The 17122-nt window shown below is 36.9% G+C and overlaps 1 protein-coding gene across 1 annotated transcript in view; it reads left to right on the top strand.

Annotated features, from left to right (window-relative positions):
• PTPN12 (protein tyrosine phosphatase non-receptor type 12) overlaps nucleotides 1-16660 on the top strand; it is a 78612-nt gene extending 61952 nt beyond the window's left edge. Inside the window, exons 13-18 of the mRNA XM_069879319.1 lie at nucleotides 6920-7881; nucleotides 10899-10976; nucleotides 12259-12347; nucleotides 13302-13332; nucleotides 14649-14765; nucleotides 15348-16660. Coding sequence (XP_069735420.1) covers nucleotides 6920-7881; nucleotides 10899-10976; nucleotides 12259-12347; nucleotides 13302-13332; nucleotides 14649-14765; nucleotides 15348-15409 — 1339 coding nt within the window. The 3' untranslated portion in view covers nucleotides 15410-16660. The remainder of the gene's footprint in view (nucleotides 1-6919; nucleotides 7882-10898; nucleotides 10977-12258; nucleotides 12348-13301; nucleotides 13333-14648; nucleotides 14766-15347) is intronic.
• The last annotated feature ends 462 nt before the right edge of the window (nucleotides 16661-17122 follow it).

The following is a 17122-nucleotide window of genomic DNA, read 5'->3' as shown; positions in this document are numbered from 1 at the left end:
TCTTCCTGGAAGTTACAAGTATCTTTACACTATTGATATTAAATTAAAGTTTTGCTTCTGTGAACTCATCAGGAATCATATAACTGTACCTGTTTTGCAGAGGTTTTGGATTTATGTTGCTTTACAGACTTTTATCACCTTAACTCTTTAATATAATCCAAATTTGCTTTACAATATGTGAGCGTAATAATTTAGGCTAATGTCTATCTGCATTTGATGTCAACGGTAAAATCAAATAACATCACTCCTTGATTACTATGAAGGTGAACAAGAACAACTCATGAGTGCATACATCAGCACCTTACTTGAGAAATTGCTTGGCTTTGCAGTTTATGATTACTTCTTGCAAAAGTCATCTTGAAATTACTTCTGTTCAATTTTTTTGAAGGACGTGATGGGGTAGAGAGCATTATTTACTAGACATGTTCAAATGTTTTCAGGTTAAGGCAGGAAGAGTATGTAAGTTTTTACTTTATTGTAAGATGCAAGACTGAAGTTTTAAATTTGCATTTTAGGACTTTACATGGTTTTACATGTCTGCAAAATTGGAGCTTTTACTTCAAATCTAGAAGCAGTGATTGATACTTCAGAATTTAGAATTGGTAATACATCTTGGTACCTTTAAGGAATATTCCTTGAAATATTTGTGTGCTTTGTAGTTAACTCTGAAGTATTTGGAAAAAGAGATTTATTTTAATAAGGCTTGCTTATAGAAAAATTTTTGTTTTGAAGTTCGAATGCAATTTGAAAGAAATGGAGGAACTAAGGCAAAGTCACAAGAGGAAAAGATTAGGTATTTTTTGTTATGCACTGGAAGGAAGAGGTGCCTCCTACTGTCTGAAGGAGAAAAGGTAGAATGTTGTAGCAGGTTAATTTCAAATTATGGCTGGACTTCAATCTAATGACATAAAAACACATATCAAGGGTTATATGTAATAGTTTCATTTCAAGTCTTGCAAAAGCTAAGATAAAAACCATTGATTGGAGTCCCCCATCAGTCACCACAATTCTTAATTGTGTGCCACAATTAAAAAACCCAAAAAGGCTCATGTAACTGTCTTTTACAGGAAATATGCACCAGTTCATTATTTTTATGAATTCCTTACACTTGTATATAAATGATCTGTAGTCTAGTTTGACAGCTTCACTGAACTGCAGCTTTTCTTCCATGTGGATGGCAGTGATTTAATGCTTAAGTAGTATAATGTGGTGGTCTAGTTTCAGTCTGCTTATGTTGAGTTTAATTTTCCTATTTTAATTATGAGGGAGGATGTTGAGCTTGTTCTCTATTTTTGGTTGATGGTAGCAGCTGCATTCCATGACCTTGGCATCACTGTTTTTTATTTGAAAATAAAACCCTACAGTATGCTGCATAGAATAACCATGGATTAGTTAAGGGTTTTTTTTCTTTTGAACACTGGCCAAGTTTCATTTAAATCTGAGCCCATGGTGCCCTATTTTCATAATATAGCTTCTTTTCCATTAGGGCTAGAATGCCTTAGGTTTTAAAACATTCTAAAAATTTATAATATGTTGCAGAAGAAAAGTAAAGATAGTGTTGCCATTGCTTTATTTTGGTTTTGTGGGTTTTTTTCCATTTGTACTTATTTGGTGGTAAGTTATGGGAGGGTTTTTTGACAAATTATTGTACTTTTGTCAAATTATAATTAATTTTTTTAATGACAATTTAAAGAATTTATTATTATGTAATGCATGGCTTACCTGACAATTGAGAAGCCATGAAGTTTAAAGGTTTTGGCACTAAAGCGCTGCATCAGCTGCCGAGGTTCTGTGGCAATAAAAGCATGTGGGGAGAAGCTGCCTTGATCACCCAGGGAAATTCATATGCAGTTATGTATGAGAAATTGCTGAGGCAGTGGAATTACAAGATAATTGGTAGCTGTTGTATATGAAGAAGCGCTGTCAAGGCTGAGTGATGAGAAGGCTTTGGGTTTTTTTTTGTTGCACAGTGTGATTTTACAAATGTGCTTGAGAGATACTTCCTTTTCAGTATGTAAAAGCAATGCGAGGGTAATTTAAAGGTCAAATATGGGAAAGCTTACTTCTTTCTTGAACAGTCTGGCATTATTTGGTTCACTGACTTCTCTCTGTCTCAATATCCTCTTTCATGAGTTTTCTATTAGCTTCCTGGTGATTTAAATCAAGCTGTCTTTACTATACTCTCTCCTGTTGTTAGGAATAATATTAGTAGTTCATCTTCAGATAATTTTCTGCCCCTGGGGAGAGAAGTATCTATAGAGCACAGCTGTCAGAGGAAGTGCCTGAAGAAAGCATTATGCAGCAGCCCCAAACACCCAAGATTTTCTGGCAAGAGTTTTAGAGAAAGCTCCTGCCAAACAAAGATCTCTTAAAGGCAAACATGTTCCAATATTTCTGCTTTGTAATAATAAAGAAAACAATATTTGCAATCCTGAACATGCAAAATAGTAATACTATGATGCCAGTAAAATGGAAAGGTTGTTACATATTCAGAGAAAACTAGATCTTTGGTGACATCTATTTACTTTTAAGAAAGAAAGAAAAAACAGTAGAATACTATTTGAGCATCTCATTTTCTGATGATAGATAATCTTCAATATTAATATGGCAAAGAATGATAGAGAATTTCCCATTTGATTTCTGTAAGCTCTCATTTAGAAGTGAAGGAATGGCATTTAACTTCAAATATAATGGGGAGCATTTTAATAGCTCTGTTTAGCTGTGTATGAGGAAAATGATTACACAACTTCTGGGTTGCTGACTTACGCAGTATTTCCTGTGTCATCAGTTCTACACATGCCTCTAAGGGGACTGTTTACTTGTTTGATTTACAGGAGTATGGTTTCATTAAACAGTAATCAGTGAGGAACATTATGAATTTTTACTGTTATTATGGGCCTATAATCTTGTCAAATCTAGTTTAATGCTAATTTGCTTCTTTAGCTAATTGTAATGCTTAATGTTATGTTTGTACCAGATAAGACATGAGTTTTGCTGATTGCTTGTATGACTCTGGGTCAGGAAAATGAGGTCAATAAGAGTAAAACCTCATTTTCAGTAGGAGGATTTAGTGGAGATTACTGATGAGTATCACTGCTGGTGAAGCGAACGTGTAACCATTTAAACAAGTGAACTCCCTCCCATCCCTCTGTCCCTTGCTTTTCCTTTCTGCCCTGGAATGGAGAAGAGATATCCAAAGGAAATTCTCCTGTTCTCTTTAATTGTATTAAGTTGGAGAAAGACTGACTTGGGTTTTTGTTTTGGTTTGGTTTTTTACTTGGCTTTTCTTCAGTAATTCAAGCAAACAACTTATTCTCAAGCTTGTTAATTTTTCAAGAATGACCAAAGGCAAAACAGTTCCCAAACTACTTTTAGGTTATTTGGATGTGCTTTGTATTCCTTCAGTCTCAGTGTAAAGCTAAATAGCAGTATACAAGCACAGGCTGGGGAGGAAGACAAGGATTTTGACGCCCAACCCTTTATGACAGTGGTCAGACAGCAGAGGACGGAAGAAGACACCTGGGAGAACTGCAGGGGGATCTGGGCTCTTCCAGACACAAAGATATATAGTAACTTGTAGAAGATCATTTGGAATCTGGGGAGTTTGCAGCGGGTGGGGACATTCATAAACAGAAAACCCAAACAGTTCTCTTCATTTTTGGTGTCTGTTGTATTAAGGATTTTGGTTATTTATCCCACACTGCTATAGCTTGATGCTAATAAAATCACAAGGATGAAACTCATGCTGTTGTCCGCCCCAAGACACCTACGCTTCCAGTACTCTAGAAGACTTAAGTGTGAGGCAACCTCCTGTTTTTCTTCATATAGATTAAGATAGTCTCAAGAACTTGCACTGGCTAAGTCCTTTTTAGGCCTTGCTTGCAAGGCCAAGTATTGTTGCTTGGATTTTGTTTGTGAGGTGACACGCAAGCCCACTTATTCCAGTGTGACACAAAGAGCATGTCTGATACTTAACACTTCCTTGTGTTTTACTCTTCTGCTGTTGGGGAAGAAGTAGCAGTTCAGTTTTGTAGCTCTTTGGGGTTTTTATTTGTCCACTATTTTCTCCAGTAACCTTTTTATATATATGATCGAGATTTCTTAATCATTCTTGCTTTCTACGTTGGCATGTGTGACCAATATGAGAAAAAAAACCTCACCATGGATTGCTGGATAAGGCAATACTGAAAAGATATGTTTAACTTGGTACTCTGCATTATTCCTATAAGCTTTATTACTTGTTTCTTTTAAATTACTTTCTTATTGATATTGGATGAGAAGGTGGAAGATTCTTTGGCCCACAGAACTACGTTACTAGCCCATGTTCTCTCAAGTAAAAAGGCTTTTTCTGAATTAATATGAGCACCAAGATGAAGATGGAGACCTGTCTTGGAAAGCCAAATGCTTTGGCTTTTGGCACAAACAAGTGTAGGAGAGTGATGTTAGGCTTTGTTAGTCTTCAAAGTGAAATGATTGATTTATGAAATTTTAGAACATCTCTTGTAAATTATTTGTTTTGTAGTCAGCCAAGATGTGATTTTTAAGAGCAAGCCTTTTCTTTGTTTTTGCTTGTCCATGTCTCTGAACAGTCTTGTTGATGTTTTGGCAGTATTGACAACCCTTCTCTGTCTGGGTAGTTGTTTGATTAAAAAGGGTTTGAAAGACACGCCTCTTATTTCTGATCATCTTGTGCATGTGACTGACTATGATGATCCAGCTGAGATTTCTTGGAGCTCCCCTGCAGTGGCTGAAATGTATTAGGCCTGTGTTAGACTCTGAGTTCAGACTGGGCTTCCTCTGTGAAAGATCTGTAGGAGCAAGACAGATAGTGGAAGAGCTGTGTGCTTTCTTACTGTTCCATGTTGAATGGCAAGCTGTATTTGGATGTCAGACTTCACCTATAATCTCTAAAAGTGTGGTTTCATTATGTAGCTCTTGGCTCATAATGAGATTCCCTCCACAGAATCAGTCAGGTGTCTAAAATACAAACATTTTTTCTTTCTCATTCTTCATCTAAGTTAGTAATTTATGCTTAACTGCTACTGCTATTTATGGAAGTTCCATTTAAATAACTTGAAAGCCCAGGGAATATAATCCGCATATCATCCTACTAGTCCTTAGAGCATGAGGCATGTTATTGGCATGCCTTCAAGATCTGCCAGATAAGCTGTATTCTCCTAAGTTTTACAAAAACTGCAGCAGGAGAATATTGTCAGTGGTCTGTCATCTTGCCGGTAGTGAGTGAGTTTGCCTTTTTGGAAGCCTTTGCTTTCTGGAATTTGGTGTGTAGCCTTGAATTCATTTGCAAATGAAGCTGTTTCTCAAGGGTGCTGTGAATGCTCTTCTGAATAGGTTCAGTTCTTCAGGATGTTGGATCATGAAAGGAAGGTATGGTCCAAGGTCTACTGGTGACTTCATTTTTAAGGGAAGAGAATGTCCTGCTATAACCTTATCTCCAAGGGAAGGTTCCAAGTCCCCTGCTGCAGAGCTGGATTTGGGTGATTTATGGTGCCTTTGACATAAATTGTCTTTAAAAATAAATAAATAAAGGTGTGTGAGGATTTGGCTAACTCCTGCTTGTTCAAGTTATTTGGGTGTTGGGACCACCTGAACTTGTCAGTAAAACTGTGTGACCCTGGGAATTGCCTCTTCCCCTATCAGGGATGGGAGTATCTGTTTTTTAAATATTGTCTTGGTCATTATATGTTGGCCTATATAGAGGATTTATTACTTCATCATGAAGGGCATCTCTGCCAACAGTAGGAACTGATCTGAGCTTTGTATATAAAACAGGCTGCTTTCTCTGCTCAAGCATGTGGCCAAATCACACTCGTTTCAAACCATAGTCTGTTATGCTTTGACTTATCTGCCTCGACTGAAAGTATAATTTCTTGAAATTATTTCATTGTCTTTCTCGTCTTCGCTCATTTGTTTGCACCTCAGTTATCACCCTATTGCCAGTCTTATTAATGAAAGGAAATAGTTTCAAAGGCTCTGAAAGAAAATGCCTAATTACTCCTTGTAGACAAGACAGTAGTCACTTGTGCAAAATGTTTGTAGTCAAATATTCTACATCTAATCTGAAAGTAAATTGACTGTATGCCTGAAGAGCTTCTCCTTTTAAGTAGCTTAATATGGGCTGTAATAAGTGTTGTGATTTTACTAATATACACTGTAATTTGGATTATATGTTCTACTGTGGAAGGTTTTTCTACAGCACTCGCGACAGCTAAATTTGGTTGTCTTCATTTTCCTTGAAACTATGGAGAAACTATTAAATGCACAAATAACAAAATTATATCTTTCTGGGCGTGTGGAGAAAAATAAAAGCAAAATAAGAAATTTTGTATTAAACAGGCTGTAAGGTTTTTTACAGAATTTTTTTCCTGGCTTTATTGAAAATTGAATTCCATATGCTGCGTTCCTCTGAGTCACTTCTCAAGGAAGAAGAAAACAAAAAAAATACTGAACTCCTGCCACAAGAGGGCCTTTCTTACAGTCTTTGAAAAAATGCTTCTGAGGAAGGCTGTGAGCAATCTTTGAGCTATCAGTGAGGATTAGTTGTGGCCTGAATGCATGTCATCGTGATGTTCTGAAGGACGTGTTGAGCGTGTTGACTTATTTCTTGCCTAACCTGTTAGCTGTTATTTTATAACCATTGTTTGTATGCAGTGGAAGCACCGCTTCAGAGTTTAATATTGGTGTGAAAGCATTACTACTACACTTTACACAATTCAGCAAGCAAGCACTGCTGGCTTGGAAGGAAGTAAAGAGCTGGTATGGTTGCAGCTTTGCTCTCACTGAAGTGAGAGAGATAGTTGCTTATCTTTGTGTCAAAGCAGGAGGTAGATGAATAGATAGCTAAAATATTGTCAAAATACATAAAGCTTAATCAGTTGTGTTTTGGCTTTTTTTGCAGTTGCCTCGTAGAAGGAGATGCTAAAGAAGAAATCTTGCAGCCTCCAGAGCCTCAGCCAGTACCACCAATCTTAACACCATCTCCCCCATCAGCTTATCCAACAGTCACTACTGTGTGGCAGGACAATGACAGATATCATCCAAAGCCAGTTTTGCACATGGTTTCATCAGAGCATTCAACAGACCTCAATGAGAATTATAATAAATCAACAGAACATTCAGGGAAGAATGAACCCAGTGAACGTGCAGAGAAAAGGCTGGAGCGCAACTTAAGTTTTGAAATCAAGAAGGTACCTCTTCAGGAGGGACCACGAAGCTTTGATGGGAACTCCCTATTGAACAGGGGACATGCAATTAAAATTAAGCCTGCATCATCCTGTGTAGTTAAGAGCTTTAAGGCACAGGAACAGATTTCAGGGGATTCATTTGTAGATGCTTCTCAAAACTCAAGTGTGGAATGCAGCATGCCACAGTCTAGCACAGCCTTAATACCTTCACCAGAAAGCCTGCATGGCCAGCAGGTTTCTGATGCTCCTCTGAGACCAGATCGTCTGCCTCTCACAGAGAAGGGCCATGCCACGTGGTCACTGCACGGGCCTGAACGTGCACTGCGTACATCAGTGTCTGAAGATGTGTCTTCAGACGTCTTATGTCATGGTGTTAAAAATCTCTCTCTAGTATCAGACACGACAATTGAACATCCTTCCAGTGATGATGTTGATAATCCTACTATTTCTGTTCGAGCACCCCTCTGTTTTACTAATCCTCTTCATTCAGATGATTCTGACACAGATGAGATGAACTTTGATGGAGCCATGAGCAGAAGCGCATCTAATGTTTCAACTGCAAGTGCCACAGTTTCTGCTGCCACTAATACTGAAAATATTTCTGCCAGGAAAGTGTTGCCAATGTCTATTGCTAGGCAAGACTTAACAGCTGTAACATGTTCTGAAGATGGCAAAGGTAGGTTTTGTTGTGGTTCAAAAGTGTGGTTCTTTAACTTGTTTGCATCTTAAAACATGGACAACATAAATTTCTTTACAATGCAGTTTTCTAAATGAATTTAAACAGTGTAGGGTGGCAGCTTCAGGAGGGGCACAACGTGCTGCCTCCCAGTTTTTGTTTTGTATGTGAACTATGTTTGTCCACTGTTCATACTACAGACCTTGATAAGATGCTTCAAAAGCTTTGTTGTAAGATGTGAATGTATTCTTAATTGCAGGTTTCTGTTATTGGTTGGTGCCTTTTTTCTTCACATCCAATTTAATGGAATTGTATGTAAGAATGGCAGTCTTGAGTAGTTGAAATATTTTAAACAGGCTTGTCCAAACACACATCAAATTCTTTCTTACTGATTGATGTGTTGGTCCTAAAAATGTAGATGTAAACTCTTTCACTGTATTGGGCTTTGACATTGCTCTTGGTTTGGCTTCTGCATTTAAATAGTATTGTAAATATTTAGCCCTGCTTTCCTCTTTTGCTGTAAATGTCTGGGGGAGACAAAGTAACATTGCTGTTCATCTAAAATTTCAAGTTCTACTGCTTTGAAAATTATTCAGTTGCTTTTAATTTTTTACTGCTTTGGGGACTTTTCTTGAGCAAGTCTTCAAACTACTTCTGCGAAAAGTTACAGCGTCATTTATTGAAGGCAAAAGGGGGTCCTAAAATGTGCAGATTCAGGTCTTGATTAGGCTGGCACACTTAGATCAGATGGAGGACATACCTAAGGGGAACTAATTAGGCCTTGGTAACTGCATGTGCGAAGTCCAATAAAGCATGTAGTAGGGGTGTGGAACTAAAAGGAGAATGTGAGTTTCTGTGTTTCGATCAGATTCTTGTACTAGGAGCTCCTTAAAGCGATGGCCTCACTTCAGGAGTCTGTGCAGACTATGTGACTCTGAGGTAAAATGGAACTCAGCGTGTGATGCAAGATGCAGAGTTGTATTGAAAATTTGTGTTGTGAACTACATTTTCACTAAAAGTCATATATTAAATGTGAACTATTTTGCAGCTTTTAAAACAATCTGTTTCTACAGATTTTGTTATGTATACAAAATAAATAATATGTCATAAATACGGCAAAGAGCGGACAAAATGTCACTCAGGAATTAGTTTCATGTAACTGTATGTCAGAAACATCCTGGAATAACTATGCAGTCTTTGTGCTGCTGCTGTGTTGTTGATTTCACAGGAATGGCTTAAAATGTTTATATTAATTTTTTGTAATTTATCTCTTGTTATTGCAGCTCTATCTGTTCCTTTTGTACAATAGTCAACACTCCCATTTTATATTCAGGCTGCAGGTCTTGTAATCCGTCTCAGACTCAAGAATACAGGGTAGATTGCTTTGCACCTGTGATCCTACACCATGTTTATAGTGTTTTTCATTTTCATACTTGTTTGGGACCCTCTTATCTGCAGCTGGGGATGTACAGTCATCAGTGAAGCTTGCCTGTGAACTTAGCAGCGCTCTAATTGCCAAACCATATCTGTTGGTGCATGATCTTACCACATGATTATATTCTCTTTTTAATTCAAATGAAGTGAAAAGTAGTTATGCCCTAAGGTTAAAAAAATCCAAAACAACAACCCCACAACAACAACAACAAACCTAAAATAAACCCCCAAACCCTCAGTTTAAGTTAGTGACTTTATTTGCTGATTTTATAAAGACTGTTTTGATAAATGAAGGTTCTCTTATGCTTTACAGTAAACTTGAGACAGAGCAGGTCTCGGAGAAGTCACTTTGAACACAGTACTGTGCAAAACCTGATAGAGTTTCTGTCCCTTGCCCTGGGGCAAGCTTCATGGCTTCATTAGCTTAAATACGTGTTCATTTTTTTCAGTCCTGTGTAGAATACAGTTGTCAGTTGAGAGTTGAGACTTCCTATGGCAGCAGCTTCTTTGAATTGTTTTAAACCTTTCATTTCTACTCCAAATTCCTGAGCAGGCAGGAGTGGGTCTTTTGCTGCTAGAACAGCCTTTGGAGCCTGTAGCAACTCCTGAGAGGAGAAGGGGAACAGAGCCATCTCCTCTGGCTTTTCTTTGTTTCTGCCTAGCAAACCTTGTACTGGACCACTGAACTAATTTGTATTGGTGGTGTGGGAGCCAGCCTGGGTGGGCCCCAACTTGGCCTCGGGAAGCAAAACAAAGAGTTGGAGCTTCAGACAAGTGGTTAATGTGGAGCTTCCCTAGAATTTACTGTCATGCAGTGCCTGAAGAGCAGCGTTGCTTAATGCCCTTGTCCTGTGTAATCTAGCTATGCTGTGTTGGCTTTGGGAGTAGGCGTGGTTAGAGTTATCAAGTTAAAAATAAAAATTGCTGCTCATCAGCAGTAAGTTGCTGTCATCAGCACAGCCGAAGAGCTCATGCCTATTTTCAACATACTTCTTACCATGGTTTGGGAGCTTCCTCAGTGGGCAGGCACTGAGTGTGTATAGTTACTGGTATCTGCAGAGGAGTTCAAGGAGCAAAATGTGTTGTAATGAGCTTAACTTTCACTTGCAGTGGCTGCAAATAGAGGTGTAATTAGCTGCAGTTAAATCACAGTAACTACTGTGGTTACAGTTACTGGCAGGTTACTTGTTCAAGAAGCAAGTGATGCTGCTCCAGTGCACATTGCAAATTCTGCTTATATTCTGTTGCTGAATTAAAGAAGGAAAAGTATTCAGTGGGGCTGCTGAGGGTGTTTTCTCCAAATGATTTATGTTAAATGTGTGTTCTGCTTTTCTTCCATCACACACAAACTGGTTCTCAACCCTTTAATGCGAAGATAGTGTTGCTAGCACAGAGTTGCTCCCAAGGTGTTAGCATGGTAAAACAAAATGCTTTATAACAAGTAAGAGCAAACTTTCCTTTTGCTTTAAATTTCATACCAAGTTTAGGATGATCTCACGTGTCAAAAGATGAGCTTATAAAAACCTAGAAGGAAGAACTTTAAATGTGTTCTTTAACGTACATAACTGTCATATTTGATTTAGATGCTGATACTGGTGACGATTCCTCGCCCCCGCTCCCGGAAAGAACTCCAGAATCATTTGTGTTAGCAAGTGAACAGAGTGAGTTTTTAATCATTTGTGATAATTGAGGATAAAATGTGAAATGCATTTCAGTATTGTGTTTTAATGCTTCTGCTTCTTGGTTAATCTTAAAAGTATTGGAGCAAATTGTACAATGCATGGAATCTAACCTGTAATGGCTTGTTTTGAGGTTTAATTTTAAGAAGCCCTTGAACACAGTCAAATTATTTCTCATTTTCCGCCTAAGCATACTGTTACATGATATTCAGGTGTATTGGAGACTATAATATTGACTTCAGTGGAGCTGGCTTTCAATCTAAAGGGTGTGGAAATGAGATACAGTGGGGAAATGCAATACAGTTAGGGGATTTCCCAGCTACTTTAGGTAGCCTCCTACTTCTCCCAGGCAGGGAATGGGAAAACACATGAACAGTGCTTATCTGATTCTTCTTTCCCAGACAAAGGAAAGACGATGATATTTCATATTGCAGTGCATCTAGTAAATGAGCTCAGTTTATTTAAGTTTAACATAGTTTCCTCTTTGCCTGTATCAAAAGGGAACTGAAAGAGAAAACTGACACTTAGAAATTATGTGCTTATATCCTCGTATTTCATTCATCAAAACAATAATGATAGAATAAAAACCAAAGGATTAGTTTTAAGTGAAGTAATAAAATAGGTTGATGTTTGATATCTTCCGAAAAAAATTAGTGTGGTGTCATTATTTACTGAGGCTGTTTAGTGTCACTTGGTGAAACTTCCAAAAATCTTTGACCGAAGTATTTAATATAGATGTTTTCAGCATAAATATATTGAAGTTTTGTAAATATGTCCCTTGAGCATCATATTGTGGATGTCTTTCTGTTCTGTGAGAACACAAAAATTTAAAAAGAAGAATTCTCTTTGAGACTGATATCACTGAAACCATTTTACTCTTGATTGTGTTTTTGCATTATTTCAACACAGGACTGGTATGGCTGTCTTGACTTCTGTTTACTTTACTTAGTATGTCTTTTCTAGATCTACTACTATTGTACAGCTGGTATAACAATTTAAAAACATGATTGAACAAGAAACTAATTCTCCTATTGTGTAGGAACCCCCAAATGAAGAAAATGAACATCCACAATGCAAACACTGTAGTATTGTGTTCTGAATTATATTTTGGAGTCTTCCCTTACTTTCAAAGCTCTCCATGTGAAGAGAAGTTCATGTTTTTTACAAGCATTTAATTTAAAAGTAGTTGCTTCCTAATGCTGTGTTCTAATGCCCTCTCATGGAGAGAACTCAAGCATGTTAAGTTTGATTTAATTTTTCCTAGGTACACCCTTGCCGAAGCCAGTTAGGATTGCACAGTCAGAGTGGAGCATACTACGTGATCAGCATCTCCCTGAAAAAGCAGTCTCCACAGTAAGTATAGGAGAGAAGGCTGTACTGATCAGTCATCTCTAGTGTGGTTGGGAGCTACAACAAAAAGCAAAATACATACTTGTGAGAAGTTACAGCTGTTGATCATCTACAACTACCCAGTTTTCCCTCTGCCTGAGCTCCTGAACTCATGTGATAAAAGCACGTTTTATTTCCAAGGAAGTTATCTGGTTTTCTAAGTTCAGCAATCCATTTAAAAGTCCTCCTTTATATACCTTGAATTACAGCCTTAAGAGTGTAGATTTGCTGCCTGTATGGTGCTTGCTGTCTGCCCTTACTTGATCATAGGCTGATTCAAGCTGGAGGAGAACTGCAGTCTTGTCTAACCTGCTGCATATAGCAGGGGCTCGAACCAGACTGCTCAGGGCTATAACCCATTGGGTCTTGAAAACCTCCAGAGATGGAGACTTCATAGCCTCTGTTCACTGCCTGATGGAGTTTTGCCTTGTACCTGTATTTAACCTCTTTCTGCCCATCAGATTTCACTTTTCACATCAGACTACTAGTTGCTCATTCACCCAGTGTAAACAGCTGGCAAAACCTCAAAAGCATATAAATCCTGCCTTTTTTCATGCACCCCCAATACATTTTACAGCCACCGTTACACACCACTTAAATTCCACAAAAAAGATAGATATGACTTTTCAGGAACTGTAAATTTAGTATGAGGACTAAACTACCTAATTTTGCAAATAATTTGTAATGTGTCAGTTTTAACTTTTCATTAAATACTTAGTAAGGTTCTGATAGTAAGTGCTTTATGAACTACTGTAGCATTTTTTCAGTGTTATAGGAAGTCAGAAACGTAGGAGCAAGTAGATATTCCCACGGATATTGTATATTTTTTGAAGATGTTTTCATCATCTTAAATTTCTGTGTTCTTTTAGTACTTTGGAAGCATTTTATAGAATTATTTTAATTATTTCTCATTAACAGGGTTTGAAAACAACGTCACCTGTATTACCTGGTAAGTGATGAAAGTATTTGTTTTCTTTTTTAATATGCAAAGGAATATTTTTTTCCACTTGTTTAATCTGTCCAGTAACCCTGTAAGAGTGGAAAGTTCAAGTAACCTGGCCATTCGATCTGATCAAGTGTTTTGGAAATATTTTTATTAGAAGGTTAAAGGCGACCAGGGAGAAAGATTTCTCCTGGAAATATTCACCAATAACTTATGCTCTTACCTTGAAATAAATGTATGCATATGATTACTTCAGAAGCTACTTCCAGCCTGTGATGCTTTAATTTCATTGGCAAATCCGTAAAAATTGCAGTAGTCTTTCAAGCACATCTCTTAATTAACATTCATTTTTCCTACTGAGCAAAAATTTGTCTGAACTTGACTTTTTCTCTGGTAATACATAAGTATGTTGTCAAAACACTGCATTTCTGAGAAGGCAATCTGTTGTTAAAGCTTCAAAGGTTTTCTGAGGAAACAAAATATGACTTTAACTTAAAAAATAATGTTAAACTTTTAGAATAATGAAGACCAAAAATATTGATTTTAAATGCTTACTATAATACTTTTTTAAGCTTAATTAGAACCTCCCTGTGTTATTGCAGCAGAAATTGTAAAAGTTGAATTAATTTCCTTCATTTCATAAAGACAGGGGTAAACTTGCTCGTCAGCGATGTGTGTATATATCTACATATGTGTGTATATGTTGCATATTTACCAGTCTATAATTTCTGATCTTCTGAAAAGTAAGAAGTGTAGTCTGTCAGATGATGTTTAACTTGGCAGCAACCTGCTGTGCTGTAAGCTTTGTCTGCCATATGTGCATATGCCCGAGTGGGCTTGCTCTGTCCATTTGGAGCTGCTAAATACCTGGTAGATTTTTTTTAAATAACGTTTTTCAGAAATATTAGAGATTTCACTAATAGGGTGATTGATGATACAAGTAATGCAACATAGTTATCACATCTTTTTAAGCACCTTTAGTTTAGAAAGAACACGAACAGATGGTTTATGTTGATGTATTAAATGGTACTGTCAGCTCTTGCTATAAATAGGTGCTACATGGGATTTTGAATATCCATGCACACTTTGGAAATGAAGCTAATCCATATTTGGCAAACAATGTGTCGTGGTTATTGAACATCTGCTTCACAAACAATTTTGAATCGTGTTTTTTGATAAATGAGAAATTAGCTTTTAAATCTTTATTTTTGTAAAGAATATTTAATGGAAGTTGTGTTCAGGACTGAGCTGTACTTAAAAGTAGCATTCACTTAGTGCTGACTAACTAGATGTTCCAGTAAGTGTGTTTGTGTGTCTTCCAGATCGACCTGAAAGAAGCAACAAAACACCAACTGACATTTTACCTCAGACTTCTTTTTCTGGTTCCAGTGACACAAGAGGTCAAATTTTAGAATTTCCTGCAGAAGTAACAGATATTGGTAATTACAATTCATTCAAAATGTAATCACTAGATAATTTAAACAGAAGATTCATCAACAGTACTAGTTTGAATAGCTGCTGCAGCAGTCTCCAGAATTCAGCCAACTAAGCCTGCTGTGTCTCTTCAGCTTTGCTGAAGGAGTTTTTCCCAGAATAAGCAATTTGGACATTCTTCACTTTGTTTTTTCAGAGTGTATGAAATGTAGAATTAGTCAAATGGGATATAATTTCTGTAGAGCACTGAAAATTTTTAGAAATGATACCTGAGAAAACTGCTTTGGTACACAGAGAAGAAAAACAAAATCAATAAATGATGACAAAAGCAGTAATGCTGCATTTACTGAGAAGTATTTTCCAGGTGAGACTTAAATAGTGAACTGTAATGATATACAAATTCATAATGTTTTTATTTCCTATGCCATAGTGTGTTTAGAACCCCTAACACTGTGCAGTTGTTTTCGAGCCCTGAGAATAAACCTCTTCCCTAGGAGCTGGAGCATGTCTCAGTGATCCTTCTGCCAGCATTTGTGAGACTGCATTGTCTGAGGGCACAGAAGTACTAAATACATTTCTTTCCTTAGGTTTTGGTAACCGCTGTGCAAAGCCCAGAGGACCAAGAGAGCCACCTTCAGAATGGACATGATCCAAGAACCAATGGACATACTATCAATAAATTATACTGGAAAACTCCAAGTGCCACCAAGAACTAAAATAATAGTATTCCACTTTCTGGGGGGGCGACTAACACAGAGCAGTGTAGATCTAACTACCAAATGGTACACTCTTACAGTACATCCCATGCAAAACCTTAAACATTGTTCAACAACAGTGGATTCCAGTATTACAACTTAACTTTTTGCTGGGGCCATCTACCTGCCTTATTACACTTAGAAGAAAGTATTACATATGATTTATTTTGTAACTTCAAGTATTATTGCCTTAATGTCTTTTAACCCTGTTACACGCTGCTTGTAGACATATGTTAATATAGTAATACTTTTGACAGATTGTGTTTATGGACTACTTTTTGCTAACGTTTGATTACCATGTATGCATTATTTTGTATATGTACAGGGCAAGTAAGTATATAATTTGATAAAGTTGCAATCATAAAATATTAACAGAAGATGTAAGAAATCTCTGCATGATCTAAATTTTTGTGTACCTTATTTGTAAATTATTTGCCCTGAAGTTTTAGAAAATAGTTTCTGGGGTTTTTTACAAAAATTGCTGGACACACACAGCCAGAATTGCAGGTTAGCAGAGATAAAGATTGTAATACATTTTGTAAATTGTAAGCAAAAGGTTATTTTTATATTATATACTGTTTAATTGTCAGACCTAATTTGTTCTGGTTTTCATCTAGTCATGGAGATTCAGTAAGTGCCTTGGAACAGTATTGAGTTCTTTTAGCCTGTGTATGTTACTTCAGTGTTTTGAGTTCATCTGGAATTAGAATATCAAAACTATTTGTATGTTTCTAGTATATTTGACCTGCCAGTAAAAGAGAAGCCATTCTATGTAATCAACACTCCTTAGTTTTCATTTTAATGTTTCATCAGTTGCAATCTTTAGAAAATTCATCTCTATCAACTTCCTGTATAATAGAGTTTTACAGTTTTAATACAGCGTGTTTCTAATTCGGGGAAAACCAGAACACACTGGTAAAAGGACTGTTTAAATACCACTGTCTTCTCTTACAAATGGCAAATGCCATTTTTGTTGTTCAGCAACTGTGTATGTAAGAAAGCAACTTATATCAAGGTTCACATAGAGCCCTTGCAGCTACACTGTACCTTGGCAATATATTGTGTCAAGAGTTAATCCTTATAAGGATTCCTTACTTAAACTTTTCTGTAATACAATCTTTAAATTAAAGAAAGTCAAAATCTCACTATGGGTGTTTTTACTCTTAGGGGAAAAAAAAACCCAAACATATTCCAAAGCAAACTAAAATAGAGTGAAGGATGTGGTCTGGCTTATCATTTGAACAAAATAATGACCTTCAGGACCTTATTTTTAGTAACTACTTTAAAAACAATAATAGCAGAGAAGTGAAGAAGAGTGTTTACAGGAAAAACGTTTATTTTAGATAATGAAATTATCTATTAATCTGGATTTTAGCCATGGAAACGTTAGATCTAATTTACTGCTTGTACCTTCAGAGCCTCTCTGCTAAAAGAGCGGTAACACCCAGAAAACAGCCCTATTTTAACTCCCAAAAAGGCTCATAACTTTCAATTACTGTTTTTGACTGTGTGTTAATCACCAGGCATTTGCCACACATGACAGACTGCCTGGCTGGGGAGCTTTTCCAAAGAACTGTACGCACTATAAATACTTACTTTATCTTCCC

This window comes from Phaenicophaeus curvirostris, chromosome 1 (genome assembly GCF_032191515.1).
Source record: "Phaenicophaeus curvirostris isolate KB17595 chromosome 1, BPBGC_Pcur_1.0, whole genome shotgun sequence".
NCBI lineage: Eukaryota > Metazoa > Chordata > Aves > Cuculiformes > Cuculidae > Phaenicophaeus > Phaenicophaeus curvirostris.
The sequence above is the reverse complement of the archived record's forward strand: the minus strand, read 5'-3'. Positions and strand labels throughout refer to the sequence as shown.